The sequence below is a fragment of the Mobula birostris genome, chromosome 2 (genome assembly GCF_030028105.1).
Source record: "Mobula birostris isolate sMobBir1 chromosome 2, sMobBir1.hap1, whole genome shotgun sequence".
In the NCBI taxonomy this organism is placed as follows: Eukaryota; Metazoa; Chordata; class Chondrichthyes; order Myliobatiformes; family Myliobatidae; genus Mobula; species Mobula birostris.
This window is the reverse complement of record NC_092371.1, coordinates 53,301,286-53,324,868: the sequence shown is the minus strand read 5'-3', so window position 1 is coordinate 53,324,868 and position 23,583 is coordinate 53,301,286. Positions and strand designations below refer to the sequence as shown.

The window sequence follows — 23,583 nt, the reverse complement described above, 5'->3', positions numbered from 1 at the left end:
GTAGATTGGCTGACTGGCAGGAGGCAGTGTTTAGCTGCTGGTGTCTAGTGATTTTTCTGCAGTGGTTGGTGTTGGGATCATTTCAATTATATGTCAATGATTTGGATGAGGAAATTGATGGCTTTATGGCCAAATTTGTGGAGGGTATGAGGATAAAAGGGGTAGGTCGTGTTGAAGCAGGGAGTCTGCTGAAGCACATGTACAGATTGGGAGAATAGGCAAAGTAGCAGATGGAATATAGTGTAGGGAAGTGTATGGTCATGCACTTTGGTAGAAGGAATAAAGGCAGAGACTATTTTCTAAATGGGGAGAAATTCAAAACCCAAGTGCAAATGGACTTGGGAGCCTCCATGCAGGATTTCCTAAAGGTTAACTTGAGTTAATGGGAATCAAGGTAAAAACCTTGCGTAAAAAGATGCGTAAGGCAAAGGAAAATAGTTGTGGTTGGAAGTCAATAATCTGAAACATTGGCATCTCTAAGCTATTGCTTTTAGCCCAGGCATCCTCAGCTGCCTTATCAATGTGTTCTTGTAATGGCACAAGTAGGATGTTTGGCAACTGTACAACGTTAAGCGCACAACTCAGAAAATGAACCAGTCCACAACAAAATGCAACAAGACTGGACAAAGCCTAGGCTCATTGGTACCAAGTAAATTCTTGTAACACAGAAAATGTAGTTATTAATTATATTTGTGACCCATTAACCTAACATTTCTTCAGAATGTGGGAGGAAACCTATGTGCTCATGGGGAGAGCATACAAACTCCCGAGAGCAGTGGAACTGAACTGGATTGCCAGTGCTCTGATAGCATTAGTGTAACTGCTACACTAGCGTGCTGCCCTATGGAGGTATGTAAACTGAGAGGTGAATGCGTGTACACACAATAATCCTTTGGATGTACTTGCGGCCAAAAAGTTCTGTTCAAAAGGTTCAAATGAACATCTAAACAAGCCTGATGCATTTTGGAAACAAATCCTGTGAACTGATGAAATTAAAATAGAACTTTTTGGCTGCAGTGAGCAAAGGTATGTTTGGAGAAAAAAGGGTGCAGAATTTCATGAAAAGAACCCTTCTCCAACTGTTAAGCACGGGGGCGTGGATCGATCATGCTTTGGGCTTGTGTTGCAGCTAGTGGCACGGGGAACATTTACTGGTAGAGGGAAGAATGAATTCAATTAAATACCAGCAAATTCTGAAAGCAAACATCACACTGCCTGTAAAAAAAAAAGCGGAAGATGAAAAGAGGATGGCCCCTACAACAGGATAATGATCCTAAAGACACCTCAAAATCCACAATGGACTACCTCAAGAGGCGCAAGCTGAAGGTTTTGCCATGGCCCTCACAATCCCCCGACCTGAACATCATCGAGAATCTGTGGATAGACCTCAAAAGAGCAGTGCATGCAAAACGGCCCAAGAATCTCACAGAACTAGAAGCCTCTTGCAAGGAAGAATGGGCAGAAATCCCCCAAACAAGAATTGAAAGACTCTTAGCTGGCTACAAAAAACACTTACAAGCTGTGATACTTGCCAAAGGGGGGTGTTACTAAGTACTGCCATGCAGGGTGTCCAGACTTTTGCTTCGGGCCCTTTTCCATTTGTTGTTATTTTTGAAACTGTAAAAGATGGAAGTAGGTTTTCTTAAAATATTAAAGAAATGTGTCATCTTTAACTTTATGCCTTTTGGAAGTCAGTTCATCTTTTATTCGTTTGGCTATTCACAGTAACAGAAATGTTGACCACGGGTGCCCAAACTTTTGCATGCCACTGTGTGTGTGTACATAATCTCTACTTGTCCATGTTTTGAATGTTGCATGCATTTAGATACAGAAGTGTTAATATTGTCTTTTAATTTTCTTCCTTCTCTCTTTCATTCCCAGGAATGAAAGGTTTAATATAGATGAGCACATGATGGTTCTGGGCCTGTACTTGGTAGAGTGCAACCTCAGTAGAATAACTTCCCCTTCCCTTTAGAATGGGTGAGGAAGAATTTCTTTAGCCAGGGATTATGAATCTGTGGAATACATTGCCATTGACTGCTGTGGAGGCCAAGTCACTGGGTGTGTTTAAAGTGGAGGTTGATAGGTTCTTGATTAGTGAGTGTCAAAGGTTATGGGGAGAAGATAGGAAAATGAGGTTAAGTGGATTATTAAATAAGCTATGATTGAATGACAGAGCAGACTTGATGGGCAGAATAGCCTAATTCTTGTGATCCTAGCTGCTGATTAAAATTTGAACTCTTCCTTCCTATCATTCTCTTTTTTTTTTGTCTTCATTCTTTGATTTACCACATCATTTCAGCTTTATTCGCTTGCTCATCCATTTAGTTTAAGATTCTTTCTCCTTCCCTAGTTTGCTGTGGCACCAGTCCCTACATGGTTCGGGTATAGTTTGCCCCACTTCCTGTAATAAAGGTACCAGTGCTGAGGTGATAAGTTTTTCCTATTTTCTGCTTGCTTTTTGGTGATAATGCTATACTTGCCTGTCACTCATTGTTTGCTACTTTGAGTGCTTAAAATTAGTACCCAATAGCTTTTCAATAGGCTGCAGTTGCAGATGATGATAGTGGGGGTTTAGTTATTGCATGTTTAAAAATATTATTAAAGCCTTTAGTTCTAATTATAGGTAAGTCTATTCTATTTTAAGTAATTCCAACTGGATTACAGTTAAATAATGAAGTGTGTACATGCTGCAGAGTTTAAATAATTACAAGGTAAAGGTTTCAAGAAAAGCAAACAGTGTTAGTCTCTTTCATTTTTAAAGGCTTGACAATTCTGAGTATCCCTTCTGATTTTTTTTTTGTTAATCTAGTGTTGTCATGTATTGGGGGTGGGGGACGGAGAGGTAGAAGAATGGTCCTTATTGCTTCCGTAGCAAGCAATGCACGATACATTTAACCATGAAGTTTCTGAGCTTTCCTGATGCTCTGTTTGTTCTGTTTTCTGGCCTTTGCCCAACTTTTAGTTCATGCCAGTTTACTAGCCCAACACTCCCCTCATTTTGTCCACTGTAATTATGATAATCTTTAATAGCTTTCAGCATTTCCCCTATCGCTGATGTTAGGCTAACTCTGTTGTTTATTTTGTCTAAGGTGGGTTACTTATGCTATCTTTCAATCTGTGAGAATTGTTACTGAATCCATTCTTCCAATACAGATGCCAACCACTGCTTTCACTATTTTCGTAGCCACATTATTCAAAACCTAAGGATGCAGGTAACTATGCAAGATAAAGCTGTCCTGGATGACCTGGAAGGTGAAAGTTGAGGGACCATAGTGGTAGTTCTATGCAGCACTTCCATCTACAGACACATTCTTCTCTTCTGCCACTGGCAAACTTTCTCCCTTAGTATTTCTTTCCCATTATACTCATTCTCACTTCAGGAAATTTCAGGCTCTTCACTTTCTCAAGGTGCTGCTTCAAATTTTCATCAAGATACTGGGGGGAAAGAAAACTGAAAACAACTGCCTAGCACTTAAAAGTAGCAACTTTTATATGGTTTGAACTTGCAATTCTGCTGTTAATTCTAAACACTACTTGTTTAGAGTTGCCTTGCTCCCTTATTGTCTGCAAGCCCTTTAATGATCTGATGCCTGTGTGTGAGCCATGATTTGCTCAATCAAGGACTACATTTGTTCCATTCATTCAAATCATTGCATGTTATAGATTTTGCCTCTGGGATTTGATTATTGAAAGCATCGCCTCCATTTCTCGGCTGCTGCTACCCTGCTGGATATTATCTCTTTGGCAGCTCAATTGGAAAATGAACCACTTAATGGCTGCCGCAAGCACTATAATAGCATACAGTATGTTTACTCTTTATTTCTGTATTATTGAATACCAGTAATGAGGATAGCGATTTGCCATGTTTTTAAGTTTTCCATCTTTTGTCAATCTGCTTTAATACAAGAGCCCTAATTAGAAGCTGTCATTAAAAGTTAAACAATGTGTTTAACAGAGTTCAGCTTGTGTTGCATCTTTGTTGCTGGATCTGGCATTTACCTTAAATTGTCTAAAGGATATTTCCGCCACTTTTTGCCTTTCAAAAAAAATAAACACTGCACCTGATGCCTGAATTGAATAGACCATGTAGCTATTAATTTGTAACTTCTGTGTTGTATCTGAAGTTGAAGCCTGTTTTATGTTCTCTTAGGTTCAAAGGTTCATTTATTAAATGTTCTCAGGGTAGCCATGAAACCAAGAAAGAAAAGAAAAGCAGTACAATCATCAACCCCAAATCACACCCCGCCCCGCAGAAAAAATGAACTAAAACAGAATAGGTACCTCAATCCCCAAATCCCTCCTTCCTGCACAAAAACGGAACAGTCCCATTAACCCCTCCCCCCCAAAATTCCTCCTCCCACACAAAATGACAAACAAAACAACAGGCACATCAACCCTCATATCCCACACCCTGCACAAAAAAACAATAAACATAGTGTAAAAAAAATGCTTTAGGCAACTAATAGAAAGGTTACAAATGATGTTGATGTATTGTGAATATTTAATACAGTCTTTTCTTGGTATTTAAAGCTGAGAACCATTCCTAGTTTGGGAAAAGTGGAAGGGGGAGGGAGATTTATTGTTTCTGGATATGAGTAAAAATGTAGCGAGTGTGATTGTATTTCAGTGCTGATGGGAGTTCACTTGCAAAATTGCCTTATTTATTATCAATGATCATGGCTTATTGGAGCTTTGGTTTGGACCATCTACTTTTTTATGATGAGTCTCTACTAGTTTGTGAATTTAACAGGAACACACCGGATGTGAAATATTCCAGACTGGAAGCTGCTATGTAACTAGTTGGAGACAAATTTAGATTACTTTACTTTCCGTTAGATTAAAATTAAAATCTTAGTTCCAATTATGACAAATCACACCACAGTATGTCTTAGACTAGGTTTACAAATTTATGATGCCAGTTAACTAGTCAATAATAATAATAATGGTGAGTTTTTTAGAAGTGTATTTATCTATGGTGTACTTCTGTTAAAAAGAATTTGAGCTGAATTGTGTCTACACTCAGTGCAGATAAAAATCCAGTGAGTGGCATATCTGTAGGCAGAAATACCTCATTAATGACAGAAGTCAAAGGAGAATGACCAGACTGGTTCAAGCTGACAGGAAGGTGACAATAACTCAAATGACCATAACTCAAATGACCATGCATTACAACAGTGGTGTACAGAAGAGCATCTGTGAACATACAACACATTGGATGGGCTACCACAGCAGAAGACCACAACATACAATCATTGACCACTGTATTAAATACAGGAGGTGTTTAATAAAGTGGCCAGTTAGTATGCATCTGTTAAAACAAAAATTAGTGAATAAACTATTGGCCTTTATCAATACCAACTTGTTTTATGAACATTACTAAACATCAGACTGTTTCATTGGAGTATTGGCAAATATATTTCCAACAGTGAGGTGAGATGTTAATATTCTAAGCTCTATTTTAATTGGCATTTCGTAAGAAAAGGTAAAGGTGTGATATGGAGAGATTTAGTGAGGGGATTTGAGTATGTGGGTTTGACAGCTGAAGCACAGTTATCCATAGAATTATTTTAAATCTGGCATTCAGGAGACCAAAAATTGATGAATCGGATACACCAGAAAACGATGAAATGAGGAACAATCTGAAAATGTGTTTTTACTGTAAAGATGAGCATGAATTTAGGATAGTCAAGAGCTTTAGAGTAAGATTGATGCAGTTTAGCAAGGCTCTTTGTAAGAGATAGTATGGAGGAGTTTGACTTGGTACTTCAGGGCTGTAAACCAAACATAGATGAAGTGTAACTTGTAGTTCCTACACTAATATAATTTGATTGCCTATATCTAAACATTTATTGATCTTCTGCTGTAGAAAACAATGTTACTTTGACCAATTCTGTGCTGAAAAGCAACAGCTGGGTATTTAGTTATCACATTGTTTTTTTTTCTTGCCTCCTTAGTTTGTGCAAAATGGGTGACCAAAGGCAACGTTCACTATCCACCTCAGGAGAATCACTGTACGTTGTTCTGGGACTTGACAAAAATGCTTCACCAGAGGACATTAAGAAGTCATATAGGTAATTTCTGCAAGTTTTTTTTTTGATGTGAAATGCTGTCATTATTAAACATAACACCAGAGGGTGCCATTTGTTCACATGTAGGTGCTCTGCCTATTTTAGAAATCATACTGTTCCATATACTTTGAACTGGAATGAAATATGAAATTGCATTGGGTGAATTTTTGAAGTACTGCTGTGCTAGAATGTGAACATCTTTAGAGTTTTGGACATCAGTGAGATATTTTTGCATGCTTTTTCCTGCAAAATTTCTGCCACCCCTTTGTCTAGTTCAGGTGATAAGAGGTGTACATGACTGTAATGTCAGACCAGGCGACATTACTGCAGCTGCAAATACAATTTTTCAGTTATAATAAAAGTGCAGCTAAAGCAAATCTGTCAACTTGAATAGTTCCATTATTTATTTTTCCCCAAGAAACTTACAAATTGAAAATGCTTGCTCATTTCTGATAAAATAAAGTAGCCCAAGGAAAAACAGCCTCTCTAGTACTTTGTTTCAAGTTTGTCTTTAGTATAATTTAGAAACTAAAGAACCATATATAATTTACTGAAGCAAATGGGAAGTGTTTTTGGAAACGTGTTAGTCTTCCTCTTTCCCAGAGAAGGCAAATTCAAATGTTAATTTCTTGCATGCCTTTTTATGCTGTAACTATTTTAGTATCTTTGTCTGAATATTAACCACGTATAGCAGAAAAATGGGGGCAAATCAATCACCAGTTAACTTTGCTATTTCTTGTGGTTTTGCAACTCAAGGTCCTAGTCACTAAGACCTCACCAAATACTTTGTAATCTCACCTTATCATTTTAACCTCCAACTTACTTCTACATCTGTCCTTGTGATTAGGGGATGACAATGGTAACAGAGCTCATCCTGATGTCTTTCAACAGCACACTCTTAGCACACTGCCCACCTGCAGCCTCCATCTACTTAGAAAGAAAAAGGTATCAATTCATGGATAAGATCCTTAATTCATTCTAGCCCTAAATACTTCATACTACAAAGACAGCCTTTTCTCTTTCTAATTATATACCATTAACTTGAAACTTAATAATGCCAGTCTTTAAGACTAAATAATTTTGTATCTTCCCATCCTCCCTAGTCATAATACTACTGCCATCAGTCCTCCACATCAAATGCTCAAAAAAATTATTTTTAATCTTTGGTAGTTTCCATTTCCCATTATCAGCAAATACTTTCTCCTTGGAGCTATTCCGCAAACTTCTATAGTCACTCTTCCTCGTTTTATAAACTCTTCATTCTTTTTTCCATTACATTTCTTCAGCCCTTATTAGAAACTTGCTTTCAACCATTTAAGCCAGTGCTTTCTAGAATTTCCACTCTGCTCCTCTCAATACTCAGCCCATTGACAGGCTGTGAGTCAGCATTAATGCTTCCTTTGTTAATTCATTTTAATTTTCACCTTCAGGAAACACAGAATGCTTTTGCTCAAGTATTGAGTACAAGTTAATGTTTTTCTGATTGCAAGTGCCGCAGGACTGTGACATCACCTTTTCAGTGTGATCTGCTCTGTACTGAGAGATCTACTGGGTAGTAACAATTTCAACAAAACCTTTACCAGAAAGGTCTACAATGCCATGCAAAATTGCGTATTTTGAAGTAGTGTTCCTAAAGGAATCCTTGACATTACACTTCAGTCTTTAATGCACTTTGACAACAACTTTGTAATAAAGTGACAATTTTGAGCATTCATTAAAAGTTAAGACTAAATTCTAACATTGTTTCCTTTACATATAGAAAACTTGCATTAAAGTACCACCCTGACAAGAATCCAGATAATCCTGAGGCTTCAGAGAAATTTAAAGAGATAAACAATGCGCATGCAATTCTGACTGATGCCACAAAGCGGAATATTTATGATAAGTACGGATCGTTGGGTCTCTACGTGGCAGAGCAGTTTGGCGAGGAGAATGTAAATACATACTTTGTCTTGTCCAGCTGGTGGGCAAAGGTGAGAATTTTTAACAGTACTGATGCATTTACCTGAAGTAAATTAGTTTCAATAATTTCATGATCATTAGACAAGTGATTCATGAATTACTAAGGTAACAGAATGTGCATGAATAGGGACATAACCATAAGAGTCAAGGGCAGTCATTCTTATGGAATGAACTTATGAAGTCATGGACTTCAGTAAGGCCTGACAAGGTCCCACATGGGAAGGTTGGATAGGAAGGTTCAATCGTTAGGTATTAATATTGAAGTAGTAAAATGGATTCAGCAGTGGCTGGATAGGAGACGCCAGAGAGTGGTGGTGGATAACTGTTTGTCAGATTGGAGGCTGGTGACTAGTGGTGTGCCTCAGGGATCTGTATTGGGTCCACTGTTATTTGTCATGTACATTAATGATCTGGATGATGGGGTGGTAAATTGGATGAGTAAGTATGCAGATGATACTAAGACAGGTGGAGTTGTGGATAATGAAGTAGGTTTTCAAAGCTTGCATAGAGATTTAGGCCAGTTAGAAGAGTGGGCTGAAAGATGGCAGATGGAGTTTAATGCTGATAAATGTGAGGTGCTACACTTTCGGTAGGACTAATCAAAATAGGACATACATGGTAAATGGTAGGGCATTGAAGAATACAGTAGAACAGAGGGATCTAGGAATAATGGTGCATAGTTCCCTGAAGGTGGAACCTCATGTGGATAGGGTGGTGAAGAAAGCTTTTGGTATGCTGGCCTTTATAAATCAGAGCATTGAGTATAGGAGTTGGGATGTAATGTTGAAATTGTACAAGGCATTGGTAAGGCCAAATTTTTAGCATTGTGTACAGTTTTGCTCACCAAATTATAGGAAAGATGTCAACAAAATAGAGAGAGTACAGAGAAGGTTTACTAGAATGTTACCTGGGTTTCATCTCCTAAGTTACAGAGAAAGGTTGAACAAGTTGGGTCTTTATTCTTTGGAGCGTAGAAGGTTGAGGGGGGACTTGGTAGAGGTGTTTAAGATTATGAGAGGGATAGATAGAGTTGACGTGGATAGGTTTTTTCCATTGAGAGTGGGGGAGATTCAAACAAGAGGACATGAGTTGAGAGTTAAAGGGCAAAAGTTTAGGGATAACATGAGGGGGAACTTCTTTACTCAGAGAGTGGTGGCTGTGTGCAACGAGCTTCCGGCAGGTTCGATGTTGTCGTTTAAAGTTAAACTGGACTGCTATATGGACAGGAAAGGAATGGAGGGTTATGGGCTGAGTGCAGGTTGGTGAGACTAGGTGAGAGTAAGAGTTCGGCATGGACTACGAGGGCCGAGATGGCCTGTTTCCGTGCTGTAATTGTTATATGGTTATGATACATTAACTTGCCCTTAAAGACAAAACTCAATCATAATTTTAAGGGGTTAGGAGAATTCTCTTGCTTTAATCTGTTTTGATAAATAAAGGAACTTGAAAATATAGTGTAAAGATCTTTTTTTAAGTCTGCCTGACATATCTATCATCTAAAGATCTCCTGCTTCAAGTTTTAAATTTACGCAGTCAGAAATTTAATGCTTGTAACTTCTAGTATCTACAAGTTAATTTGAGACTTGATATTGGAATTTGTCAGTTTGTAAAGATTTTGTGCTGTCAATCACATCTCTATTTTCCTCCACTCTACAAGTTCAACACCTCTGTCTGCTATGTAAATTGTGCTGGTTGGTATTTGTTAACAAAATATCTTGTTTGCATCAACGCAAACATAAGGAAATCTGCGGATGCTGGAATTTCAAGCAACGCACATAAAAGTTGCTGGTGAACTCAACAGGTCAGGCAGCATCTCTAGGAAGAGGCACAGTCAACGTTTCGGGCCGAGACCCTTCGTCAGGACTAACTGAAACGCTTCTTTCAGTTCATCCTGATGAAGGGTCTCGGCCCGAAACGTCGACTGTGCCTCTTCCTAGAGATGCTGTCTGGCCTGCTGCGTTCACCAGCAACTTTTATGTGTGTTGCTTGTTTGCATCAAGCAGTTACTCATAGAATCTTTATTTAAATAGAATAATTGTCTTTCATTTCTAAGTGTTAACTTTTGGACTTGTAGTCCATATTTATTCCCACCCAGTACTTTACAAAAACATTAAGTCTTGTGAAAATATTTATTTAAAAAGCATGTGAACTGAACTCCAGCATACTGATTTGTCAATGTACTGTTCCCATGTAGTTATTCTCTCCCAAAGGTAGGTAGATACAGCCTTATATAAGTTTTCTAACTGTTTGTTCTAACTGCTTTTGGTAGCCTTTTCACAAACGTGGATCTCCAAATCTATCACCTGTAGTTGGGTACTTTTTAAATTGTTTGGAATATGATCTTGATTAGTTTTGCCTCCTGTCCCATTCCATAGTACCATTACTACTGCAGAAGATGATAACGCTCTAGTTGTATGTGTTCCAAATTTTTGGTAGTGTTAATAGTAGAGGGATCCAGTAATATAATTCTTGTGAAATCAATTGAATTGGCTGAAAACTGGTATATTTTTATAGTGTGTATCTCAAGAGGAAGCAAAGAAGAATTGTCCATGTGGCACTTTCTGTTGAGCTTATTTGTGAAAGCCTCAACTTTCGCAATAGTCTTGGTGGTGCAGATATTGAGGATGATATCTTGAATCCATCTCATCTCCTTAGCTGCTAAATTGCACAATTCCACTCCTGACTAGATGTGACAGGACTGCAGAGATGTTATCTGATCTGTTGGTTGTGTAATTCTTCAACTTGCGTGCTATTTTTCTACGTTCTCAATTTTATTTGCCTGGTGCAACTCCCAGCATGTCTTCCTCCATTCCTTGCTAAAGAATAGGATTTATTATAATTATAAGTTAAATGAAATGATATCCCAAGATGATATGGGTTGGAAGTAGAAGGTAAATATCTTCACTGTGCTATTTGATTCTCCTTATTCAGTTTATTATTTTATCTGGTTTTCTGCTGGCCTCTCCCCAGTTCCTACCACCTTTTCTCTAAAAAAACAGCAATGTACACCCAGTGTCCAGAAATGAAACCCGGTGCGGTCTTCTGCTGCTGTATTCCATCCCACTTCAAGGTTCATGTAATGCATTTGGAGGCACTCTTCTGTACACCACTGTTATAATATGTGGCTTTTCAAGTTACTGTTGCCTTGCTGGGAGCTTGAACCAGTTGGGCCATTCTTCTGACCTTGCTTATTGATGAGGTGTTTTTGTCGACTTTTTGTTTTTCACACTATTCTGCAGAGTAAACTTCTGAGACTGTGAAAATCCCAGTAGATCAGCAGTTTCTGAAATGCTTAAATCGCCCTGTCTGGCACCCCAATGATCATTTCACAGTCAAACTCACTTGGATCACAATTTGTCCCAATTCTGATGTTTGGTAGGAACGATTGGACCTCTTGATCATATCTGCATGCTTGTATGTGTGGAGCTGCTGCTACATGATTGGCTGATTATTAGGTACACTTGCGTGTTAATGCAAATATCTAGTGCCCGCTTAGTGTATGATATAGTAATAGAGTTCAGGAACAGGCCCTTCAGACTGACTGGTCCATGGCAAACAAGATGTCTATCTAGACCAGCCCCATTTGTCCACGTTTGGTCCATATTCCTCTAAAGTAAACCATTCTAATCCATGTACCTTTTTGAAGGTGCTTTTAAATGTTAATATACTGCACCGGTCTCAACCACTCCCTCTGGCAGCAAATTCTATATGCAGAGCATCCTCTGTGTTACAGAGTTGTCTCTCAGGTTACTGTTTAAATTTCTCCCCTTCCCATACCCTCAGCTTAAACCTATGCCTTCTAGTTTTTGAAATCCTTAACATGGGGGAACAGGTCTCTAGTTGAATCTTAGTCACAGCTTATCAATTGTTTTGGTTAGTTTCTTAATATGATTCTAAATAAGCATGCTGAATTATATATGAAATATGTCAAAATATTGTTCCATAGGAGCATTTGATTAGTATTTTATTACTGAAGACCTATTTGAATGGGGTCTGCCACTATTAATGACAAAGCATTTTTTTTTCTAATTTTCAGGCATTGTTTGTCTTCTGTGGAGTGATTACTGGTTGTTACTTCTGCTGCTGCCTCTGCTGTTGCTGTAATTGCTGCTGTGGGAAGTGTAAACCAAAGCCTCCTGAAGGAGAAGAACAAGAATATTATGTGTCTCCAGAGGATCTGGAGGCACAGCTACAGTCAGACATGGAGAAAGGTAAATAGAATCTATAACTTGCATCACATCAGATCTTTCTGTAAATGAAAAAGCTTAATTCTGGCATTTTAAAAAAATATTACAGAAGTTAAAACACTTAAGCGATAAGACTAACTGATTTTAAGCAACAAATTGTATTGATGCAGAGTTTACAACCTGCAGCATGCTAATGGTTCTTGGCAGTGAATTTGAAAAAGACCTTGTGACCTTGATGGTTGTAGTTCTTTTGTTAAACTACACATGTGCAACACTAGACTTTGTGTGTAACTGCATTTTTTTTTTGTGTGGAGGCCAGAACAAGCTGTACTTATGAAATAAATGGAAGAATTGTGACACTAAGGAAAGCTATGCTGCCAATCTTTGGCTGTCAGATTCTTAGTTTTCAATGTTTTAAACATTAAAACAGTCATAAACTTCCCAAAAAATTATTATGTGCTTTGGCAATTCATTTTTCCTAACTTGCACACTTTATTGTTTGTGCCCCACTCAATTCATTTCTAGTGTCCAATATTAACTCCGATTTGCGAAAGCTATCAAATCTAACACTTTCACTGCAAGTTTTCCTCTGCTTATTAGATGTCACTAAGCAAGCATTTTAACTTTCCATAATCAATTTTGATGACTTTACTGTTCCAAATCTAAATATCCCAAAGATGGTATATTTAATTATATTAACTCCTGTTGAACCAACATGAGTGGAGGAAGGGCAGTGTAGATTTATCATAAATATTGCATAAGGCTATGCTAAACTATATTGCTAAACAGAACACAGGTAATATTCCTTTGGGACTGCTCCATTTTGATAACTTCTCCATGTTCCAAAACTCCAAGTTTGACCTTGCTGATTGAAAGTGTGTAAATTTGTAATGAGACTAGAGCATTCAACATGCCACTGATGCAAGTTATGGAAATTGAAGCTTAAGTTATTCATTGATTTCAGTGTTTTTAAGAGTTTCAAGGAAATGCACTTGAGACTAATTTCTCTAATTCTTGGGTGTTAAATTCAGCACATCTTAATGTAAATAATGAAGTCCGGTTTCCATAAGCCTTTTGTTGTAGTTGAATCTTGAATGTAGACATTTTCCAAACTTCAGGAAGCTGGCAATGCCCAGGAAGAGGTGAGCATTTTGAATATTTAAGACCATGATTGAAATGCATGACATATTGCCATAAAATAAATCCATAAAATCATAGAAGCTGGAACCAGGATCTTCAGCCTAGTGTATCCATGAAAATTTATTCCTTTGTTTTGCACTTGCTTTCTAAAACCTTATAATGACAAATTCCTATCTTGAATTGCGCAGACAAACTGAGAACAGTTGGATCAATGCATCTTTCAGTACTTTAGCAGCTGCTGTCTCTTAAGTGGTCATTCGTAAACACTTAAGTCTAATAATGTCATCCTGCATCTGATGCCTTTAAAAGAGAGCTTGGTGCAGAGTCCTAATGTATACACCTCACTTGTCATTTGTACATCTTCACACTAGAATTGTAAATGAGGCACAGATTAATGGTTTTTAGCCTTATTTCTATAATTGTGGATATCTAATGAAAGCTTGAAGAGTAAGTCTCCTTCATAATCTAAATAGGATTCATTTTGAATTCGTTTTAAGCACAATAAATTTAGCTGTTTCTGGTTGCACTAATTCAGAAGCAATTATCAGCTTGTTGAGTCTCAAATTAATACTGAAGTTCATTTGTTCATATAATACAACAATTTGTAATGCTTTCTACATGTCATTTTCTATCAGATAATTCTCTAAGTAACAGTTCAGTCTAGCAGGGGATTCAATATTCTTGTCATTGGAAGTATAAACAATGTGGTGGCAAGCCTGTGGCACGCGCAAAAATTTTGTTGGTACGCAGCATGCAATGCTGCCCCTCGATTCATTAAGCCAATCCATAAATTAAAAGAAAACAATGTTTGTATACACTCAAATGAAGCAGTAGATGAGTTTTTTACGAACCAAGACTGGTAAGATATTTTCACAGGAAATGTCTGGTACTAGTTTTGTACCAGATAGGTAGTTGTAAGAACGCAGGACATTGGATGATAAATTTTTAAGTCCTCACGGACCTGGTGTACACTATTTTGATAGCAAAGTTACTATAATTATTTTGAAATGTTAATTTCCTAATTGCCTTTTTAAAAGATTAACATTAATTTTTAACCCGTTTTTGTAAAAAGCTTTTATTTTGATCTGTTGCTGTTATACTTCTGTAAATAGCAAAACAATGAATTCACCTAAATACACAATAGGACTCATCCTTTTTTTGTTTCCCCTTGAAGTCCATAATTATTGTTACTAATTAATCAGTGATAATCTATGTTCAAAATTACCATGGAATTACAAGAGAATTTTTTTTTGGGCACGCATTCTCAAAAACATTCGTCACTCCAGTGTAGATAGTTGACTTGTCATATCATCTGGAATATTTTTCTAGAACCACATATTACAGAATCAGCCAGACAATGGACTATCTTACCCTTCATGCCCTCCACTATTTTGGCAACTTCCAATTCCCTGGCTCAGACCCTGACCACCTATCTTCAGCATACGCATGTTGTACACCTTTTTCCCATCTGGGAGATCGTGGAGCTCTCCATTTCTTACTGGAACAAAGACCCAATCTGCTCTCCTCTACTAATGCTCTCGGCATCTGTGAGGACTTGTTCTTGTCTTCAAAACTTCTATTTCAATTCCTCCTGCTTCCTACAAATCAAAGATGTACCTGAGTATTCATACAGGTTTTTCATGCACTTGTGCAGAATTTGTTGGTATTATCACCCTTGCTACTAACTTCCACCCTTCTCTTAAATTGAGACCATTTTTGACATGTCTCCATCACAAGAGATAACTAGTCTGCCGATTATCTACTATTACACAGACTCATAGTTACCATGACTACATCTCAGTCTACTGCTCCTTTCCCTTCCTCTTTCCTCTCTCTGCTACACTGGCTCTCAAGATGATACATTCCAGTTTAGGAATTCCAACTGTCCTCGTCAGGAAATGTGGCTTCCCTGTCACCACGGATGTCTGCTCTCTCCACTTCTTCCCCCCCCCCCCCCCAACACCCCGGTAGTTAGTTTCCTTCATCCTCTTTCACCCCACTAGCATCCACATCCTTTATAATCTCTGCCACCTATAAGAGGATTCCACCACCAGTCACATCTTCCTCCTTTTCCCTTCTGCATGGACAGTTTTCTCCATGAGACCTGGTTCACTCATTTCTTCTGCAACCATCCATATTCCCTGTACTTTCCCCTGGAACTGCAGGAGATGCACCACTTGTCCCTTCACCACCTTCCTCAACACCATCTAAGGACCTGAGCAGCTCTTCCAGATGATCCAACCTTGTTTGTTGCATTTGGTGCCCATTCATACCTCTGCATCAGTGAGATCATGCATTGACTAGGCAATCATTTTAAAGAGCTTCTGTGCTCTGTCTACAGTGACTAACTTGTGTTTCTGGTTATTTGAACTCTTGTTGCCATTCCCACACCAACCAGTCCTCTGCCTTTGTCATTGTGAGGCCAAATACCTCACTAAAAGAACCAGTGCCTCATATTTCATGAGGGTAGACTACAGCCCAATGGTTTGAAAATTGAATTTGCCATTTTCATGTAGCCTATACCTGCCGCATTGTTTCCCTCTCTTACCAGTCCACCTTGGTCTCGTCCTTTACTCATCTTTCCATTTTCCTCAGCTAGATTCACTGCTGTCCCCTATCTGACCAACACTCACACACTATCCACCTGGGTTTCTTCTACCTTGGCTTCCCTTCACTGGTCTGCTTCTCACCTTCCAGTTTTTATGTATACCTTCTCCCCACCTGTCTGCAACTTTTTTTTTAAACTTGTTTCCACCTACTACCGAACAACTTCTATATCAAAACCTCCCCCTTCCCCAAATGGCTCCTTCTATTCAACATCTGGCCCTCCCACTACACCTGGTTCCTCTAATCACCCACCAGCTCCTGGCTAGCCCCTCCTTTCCCCTCCACACTGCTAGTCTTCCCACCTTTTATTCTGCCCTGATGTAGGGTCAACCAAAATGGTGGCCATCCCTTTGTCTCCACAGATGCAGCTTGAACTGAGTTTCTCCAGCAGTTGTTTTTTTTTCCTACCACCTTGAGAATACTTGATCTAGTGTCTCCAGTAGGCTATACTGGACCTGAAGCTGTATAATGTTATGTGTTTAATAAATTATCCTGAACTAAAAGATCTGGGAGGTAATAATCATAGCATGGTAGAATTTAGCATTCATTTTGAAAATCAGAAACTTGGATTTTAAACAACATTGTTAAACTTTAAGGGGATTTATAGAAATGAGAAAGTTGGCAGACATCGATTGGGCAACTAGATTAGCAGTAAGATCATGAACCAGCTGAGGAAGCCGTTTAAGGAGAAAGTTATATCTTCAATTGAAACAAGATTCCTATGGTGTAAACGCTGGGAAGATGTTTTCCCTCAAAATAATGGATTTCCGCTTTAAGACTGGAATGAGGTAGAATTTCTCTCAAGGTTGGAACTCTGACATTCCTTGACCCAGAAAGCAGTGAAGGCTGAATATTTGAATGTATTCAAAGCTGAAAGATTTTTAATCAATTGGGTTATTGAGGGTATAGGGGTACGTTGAGAAAATAAACTTGAAGGCAGAGCAATCTTAATCATATTGAATGATGGAGGAGGCTCAAGTTAAAATGGTGTATTCCCCTAACTAATGGGAGCAGCTTATCTAGAGAAAACATTTTTCATAATGTTTGTTATGTAATTAATTATCAGGGTATGGATTTTTGTGGTTAAATTTACTTTGGATTTGGCCATCAAGCATGTCTAACTTGCTCCTAATAACTTGGTCTAGATTTTTCTGCATTTCATATTGGGGATAACTTGCTTTCCTTGGTAACTTGCTGTTTAAATTATATTTTCCCCATGGCTGAAAGAGAATGCTGGTCCATGCAAGACTATAAGCTGTATTGACAGGTTATTGAAGGAAATGAGAATATTGATTCATCCACGTGGTTTATGTTCTCTTACTTGCAAAACTCCTTAAGCTGTTTCCATGTCCAAATGTGAAAGTGGACTTTATTAACAGTAAACTTGAGTATTTGCTTTTTCCCCATTTGTATGCATCAATAATATTCCCTTTTATTGGTGAGTGTATTTCAAATGTGTAAACAAAATTTGGTTTTGTGTTTTACTCATTTGTTTTAAATATTTTTACATGGCTAATTTGAACCAACTTTCTCCTGCTTTTGAATGAAGTGTAATATACAAAATTATTGTAATGTATGTTACATTATTTTGATTAATGATGTGCAAAATCAAGAAAGGTTACATTTGTGGAATTTTAGACTCATTTAACCAAATCATATTTATTCTCTCTTCCTTCCCTCTACCCCCATTACCTCCAGAGGGAGATGGAACAATTGTGGTGCAGCCAACAACAGCCACAGAAACAACTCAACTCACCAGTGACAGTCACCCCAGCTATCACACTGAATGATTTAATTTAACCAAGTTTGCTCTTGTAATTAAAAAAATATATTTACAGTTCATTTCAGCACTGGGATAGTTAAAGCTATAGATAGAACTTTCACAAGATTTTCTGCCAAGGTGAGAGCCGCCACCAACATTGAGAAGGCCACCTTCCCTTATCTTGCCTTTTGCCACTGTAAATTAACTTAAGTACTGTAGTGAACAGTATTTAAAACTATTTGACACTTATTTTAATTACATAATATAATGTGTGAATGGAATGATGTCATGTAACTGTATGAAAATAGAAGCAGTGCACATAAACTACCACGTAAATATGACTAGAAATTCAGTGCTTGTCACGCTGACCTGTAGTTTTATTGGCTTTTGTAGAATGTTGCCAATAATGAGTTTGTTTATAGTGCTTTTTTATATAGGGAGCAGGTAAATATGGTCAGCTTTGTCTTTGTCATTTATGACATGTTTTGTGCTTGAGGTCAAAGGAATTTTGTTGTGCGATCATATGGTGTACACAACTTGAGTCAATGCATTATCTACCCAAATGAAAGGGGTTTTTGGTTGTTCTGAAAATCAGACGCAGCTCAGTTACTGTCCATTGTATAATTCAATGTGGTATTTTGAGATGGTGTCCAACTGCCAGTTTTTGACATATATCTAACATTCATTTGGGGGGAAAACACCCTCTAGTGTGGAGTTCTTCATAGCTGTGCTACAGCAGTCTTGCAGAAATATCAACATTTAAATTTAAATGTTACAATAAAATATTAAATATGGTGTTTCAAGTGATCAGTGGACCAGTGTAACCATTGTAAGAGGGGCTGATATAGAATGGTTGTTTAATTGTTTACACTTTGGTCATTTTCATTTTTAGAAAAATCCTTTCTAAATCTGTATGTTCAGATCATGTTTCATAGCAAATACTGATTCAGTGATGGCTCTTAGCAGGAGTACAATCACTTCTGTAGCCTGTTATAACATAAGGTAGCAAATTGCCAAATGGTAACTACACTATTCTATATTAACTATTCTTCACTCTCAAAACGAGTATTTTTTCCAAAATGTTTTAACTACTTCTGTTTGATCCTGTACAGTATGGAGATAGCACCCCATTTTCTGCCTTCTGCAAAAGTCCTATGTTTGTCATTTTTAAAATGTAACCAAACTATAGTGACATGGTCAAAGAAAACTGGCCAGAATGCAGTACTAGAAGAAAATGTATAGGTAATTTTGACTAAAGAGCATATAATTTTAAGTTGTGCTAAAAATTGTCTTTATGGTGCTAGGCTTATTGTCATGGCAGTCTTGAGAGAACTGGGAATACTGATTAGCTGAGATGCAACATTATATCATGATTGAATTGCCATCAAACTGTGATAATGAAAAGGCTCTAATATAAACTGGCAGTTTCAAAATGGACCAATTTTTATTTTTTAAAGAAATGCATTAATAGTTCCTTCCCCTTCGTGCTTTTTTTTGAAATTTATTTGCATGTTTGTTTCTTTGTAAAATGCTCAGTCCTTGGAGTTGAAACACTAATCTTGTTAGAATTATAATAATTGGTTGTATTTGAGCATCTTGTATTGAGGGAAGATTATAGAGAGCTGTCTAAATGTTTTATAAAGTCATGACGTTGCTATGTTAACCTGGTCAATTTTAGTTCAGTCTTGTTGGACTGCATGGTTCCTTACTGTTTCCATCAAATCGCCTGCTAACATGTATGTTGTTATCATAAGCCTTAATGTCCTTTTGAAAGAACAAATTGCAATTGAATATTCCTCAATCAATGTATTTTGAGGTTTTCCCAGTGTGACCAAATCCCAATCTATCCGCAATGGTGTAACATTCTCTGATTGTTGGATTTTTGGCAAGCTGGGTAGGAACGGCTAAGGTCACTAATAGATTTTCAGTCAGTATAAAGTGATGTGAATAGAATGATAGCAACTATTTGATAGCAAGAGGACAAATGCAGCTCAAATATCAAAGGTGATGCAAATTTAATGTCAATTTTTGAAGGATTTGCATGTCTTTACTGAAAAACAACTTGGATAATCCATTGTTATCACACTGGATAGATGCTTGATTTATGTAGAATATTAAAGACAATCATGGTTTGTGCTACAATTGGCACATTGGATGATGTGCTGGTTAAGTGTCATTGGTTTACTGAAGTTCATTTGTTGCAAGTCCAAGTTCTATATTTTGAAGGATTCATTATTTTTTACATCTGCATTTGTATCATAAGAACTATATTTGGGTGTCATTTTACTGCAAGAAAGCAACCAAAATATTTCTATTTTCCTTTAATGTATCCTTAAATCTAAAATCATTCCTATGGTTGGGAAAAAGTATAATTGTATTTGACTCCTAGCCTCTTATCATGAATTGAACCTGACTTAACATCCAGTTTATTTAATTGGATATAGTAATACCAAAAAAATTCAGGAGTAGTCTTGATATTTAGTCTTTCAACATAACTGCAATTTTTTTTGGATTACTGAAACTGTTCTGTATGATTGTGCTGATTTTAAAATTTCTATGGCTGACATCTGGATGAATACCATATTGAATTTTAATTGAGGAAATCAAAGGTAGTTTAGAGAAATTGTATCATGAATTTTATAATGCTGATTGGCCTAGTCAAATTGCTTGATTTTCTGAAGTGATACTCACAGTAAAAGAGCATTTGTGGGCATCACACATTGGAATTTAAAAATGGATATTGCCTAATTCAAGGAACACTTAACTGTAATTAATACTCGAGACCAGTAGAGGATTCACTTAACCTAGCTCATTCTGGCTTGTGGATAAGGATCTAAAGCTTTCCTTACTTGATTATTTTACTAAATATATTACTTCCTTTCCTTTCCTTTCCCCCTTCACTTCATTAGTTCTCACTTCAAATTTATCTGCCATAAACAGTTGGCTGCAAACTCCATCTTTGGCTCCGCTGACTCCAAGATAAAACATGGTTTCTTTTTTCTTTGTTTCAGCAATGTTGAGGTATTTGGGGCACGACAACTGACTAAACATATTTTGCAAACCACTTCAGTTTCAAATGCCAGTGAACCATCAAAGCTGAATTGTGAATGCATTTTCTCCAAAATGCCCCCCTCTCAACCTTTACATACATTCCTTGATGTTCTGATCTTTATCATATTAAACTGGTATGGAAATGTGGAAATTTGTTATTGTTAACTTTATTAAATAATTTAAACATAGAATCACATTTCTACCATAGCTTGGGTCATATAATTTGTGTCTAGTAAGTTTGTCTGGTTAATAATGCCTGTTCCAATAATGTTCAAATGTAATGTTAATGTAAACAATGTTTTGTTCTGTGAATCAGGATAACCACACAATATAGGAGTAATTTAAATTTTGTTGAATAGTACCTCTTGCAAGTTATGTTCCATTTATATGGTTAGTTTTGAGAGAAGTTTACATTTAGTATTATAGTTTAGTTTGCAATACAGGTTTTAAGTAACTTTCTGGTACACTGAAGCAGTGCAGTACTTCTAGTACTGTACAGTTAAGTACAAGATCCATAGAATATTGCAATACCTTTAAAGCATTCCCAGTCAACTAAATTGTATGTGGTGATGAGTGTCTGAATAAAGAGGATAGGTATCATCTATAGTTTTAGATTTTCTGGCAATTCTGTTTCAGGTAATTGTAACTTAGTGGTAATTGTAAAACACAGTGGCTCAAGGTATTCAAATCCACAGGATGTTTAAAAAAAAAAACAACTTGATTTCTCCAAAGGTCAACCAGTCATGTAATTTGCATGCTATTAAAATAATTGTTAATTTGGTATATTTATGTTAAGTTGTCCATTATAAAAATGCCATATTTAGTTTTGATTTAATATCATTTCAATGTGACGACTGCTACTGATTCTGCAGCGCTAATGCTAAAATTAGAATCTGGATGTCCCATTTGAAAACTGAATTAATCTGTTAACAGTACAAGATAAATGGCCTACTTGATACATTTGCATTATATTGACTAATTGAGGAAAAGCTGAACTAGATGAAGCTATTATTTCCATTCCATTAAATTATAATACTTTGTTACCCTGCTGCACTTACGAACTTCGTGAAGCCTTTCAATCTCCAAGTCAGTTTGTGAAATGTTGTCTGTAAGTTTGACATACCAGGCTTTAAATTTGCTTGTCTAAATACAATAGAGATACCTTAACATAATTTTCAATTGTAATGCAATGGTGAATTTGCAACTACAGAAATGCTTCTCATCAATCAGTAAATTTTTGTTGTGCCAGTCATCAAATGAGTTTGTACAATGATTTAGAAACTACTAAAATTGAATAATATTGCAATTGATTTAATGTACACTGCTTTCGCATGTTTCAGGAGTAACACTAAACAGACCGAATAACAAATTATTTAAAAGATTGTTGGATTTGGCTGCAGATAAAATATTGCAAAGCCAGAATGCAATGTGTGAACTGTCTTCAAAATTTGATAGATCCTTTAAAATTCAGATTATTGGTATAAAAATAGAAACAAACATTGTTATGCAACCTTTTTGGTATTCTTAAAAGGACCATAGTTGAAATTGTATGTAAGTAGATGTGGTTATGTTAACTACAGGACTTGAAGCCCATGGACTCCTGTACATAAAATAAACTGTAATGTTTTTAGCATGGTTATTTATGTACTGTATTGCTGAAAATCATTGGTAATTTATTGATTTGCAGTTGTAAAATAAATGTTTCCAATGCTTAAATCACTGTAGCTTTTGTCATTTCCTGTATGAACCAGTTCTAGTTCTAAAATAGTTTAGTTAATAGAGGCAAAATTCAATTTAAAATTTGGCTTGAATAGCGAACTCCAATTTAAAGCTTTGCAGATATCAGAAATATGAAATCAAATAGTTCAGAAAATATTTAATGATCAGGCAGTACCTTTAGAAATTACTAACTTGAAATATTAACTCTCACCACTTGCTGTTTGACCTGTTGAAGATTTACAGTATGTGGGTTTTGTTCCTTTTCTAATTTATCATTTAGTCTACATGCAAATGCAGTAACTGTATGTAGCAAATACAGTTTTAAAGAACTCCATTGGTTGCATTCTCTGAAATCAAATTGTGGGAAATGATCATAATTATTTGTATACTGAAATAACTTTATTGTGAATACTTTCTATTTAACTACCTAAAATTCCAAGTTGGAAGTTGAATTGTCAATACGTATTTGTAGAGAATCTTTTTCAATATCATTGTGTGCTGCTGGATTGTTAAAATAGAAGATTGCCAGCCCCAAACAGTTTGCATTTGATTATTGGGGTAACAGGTTTCCTGATTTGAATTTTGATTCATTCTAGAAGACATAATTCTGTCTTTCTCTAGTGCCTACTGAAAACTCTTAAAAATAGATTATCCTTAGAAATTTGAGATTAAATTTAATGGCTAGGAAGTAACTATCTGATACCGCTTCGGGCAGTTAGGTTGAGTTGTTCTCCAATTTTAGCAATTTACTTGCAGGAGTTTCTTCACCGTATGAGACAGCATCATCAGTGCGCTGTTAATTGTGGAGACTTCTGAATGCAATCGAATGTCAAAACAGTCTCTGATACTGTGTCCTGCTCCAAATCTATTTATATTGTCATTTGCCTGGAAGGCAATATCCTACAAAGGTACGTAGATAGAAGGAAATATCTGGATTTGCTATTGCCCACTAAATCTCTGATAATCTGGAATTTGTTCTGAAATCCTGATTATCCTTGGTATTAAATTTAATAAAAACATAATCCTGGCTAGAAACTAACTATAATGGATCGAGTTTATAGGGATGGTTGATTTATTGAATAGC

The 23,583-nt window shown here is 36.8% G+C and overlaps 1 protein-coding gene across 4 annotated transcripts in view; it reads left to right on the top strand.

The window, feature by feature from the left end:
* The window catches only part of LOC140186662 (dnaJ homolog subfamily C member 5), a 46,165-nt gene extending 23,669 nt beyond the window's left edge, over positions 1-22,496 (top strand). For all 4 annotated transcript variants that reach the window (XM_072241106.1, XM_072241097.1, XM_072241087.1 and 1 more), the window contains exons 2-5: positions 5,958-6,074; positions 7,831-8,044; positions 12,070-12,244; positions 17,666-22,496. In XM_072241106.1, coding sequence (XP_072097207.1) covers positions 5,968-6,074; positions 7,831-8,044; positions 12,070-12,244; positions 17,666-17,757 — 588 coding nt within the window. In that variant the 5' untranslated portion in view covers positions 5,958-5,967 and the 3' untranslated portion in view covers positions 17,758-22,496. The remainder of the gene's footprint in view (positions 1-5,957; positions 6,075-7,830; positions 8,045-12,069; positions 12,245-17,665) is intronic.
* The last annotated feature ends 1,087 nt before the right edge of the window (positions 22,497-23,583 follow it).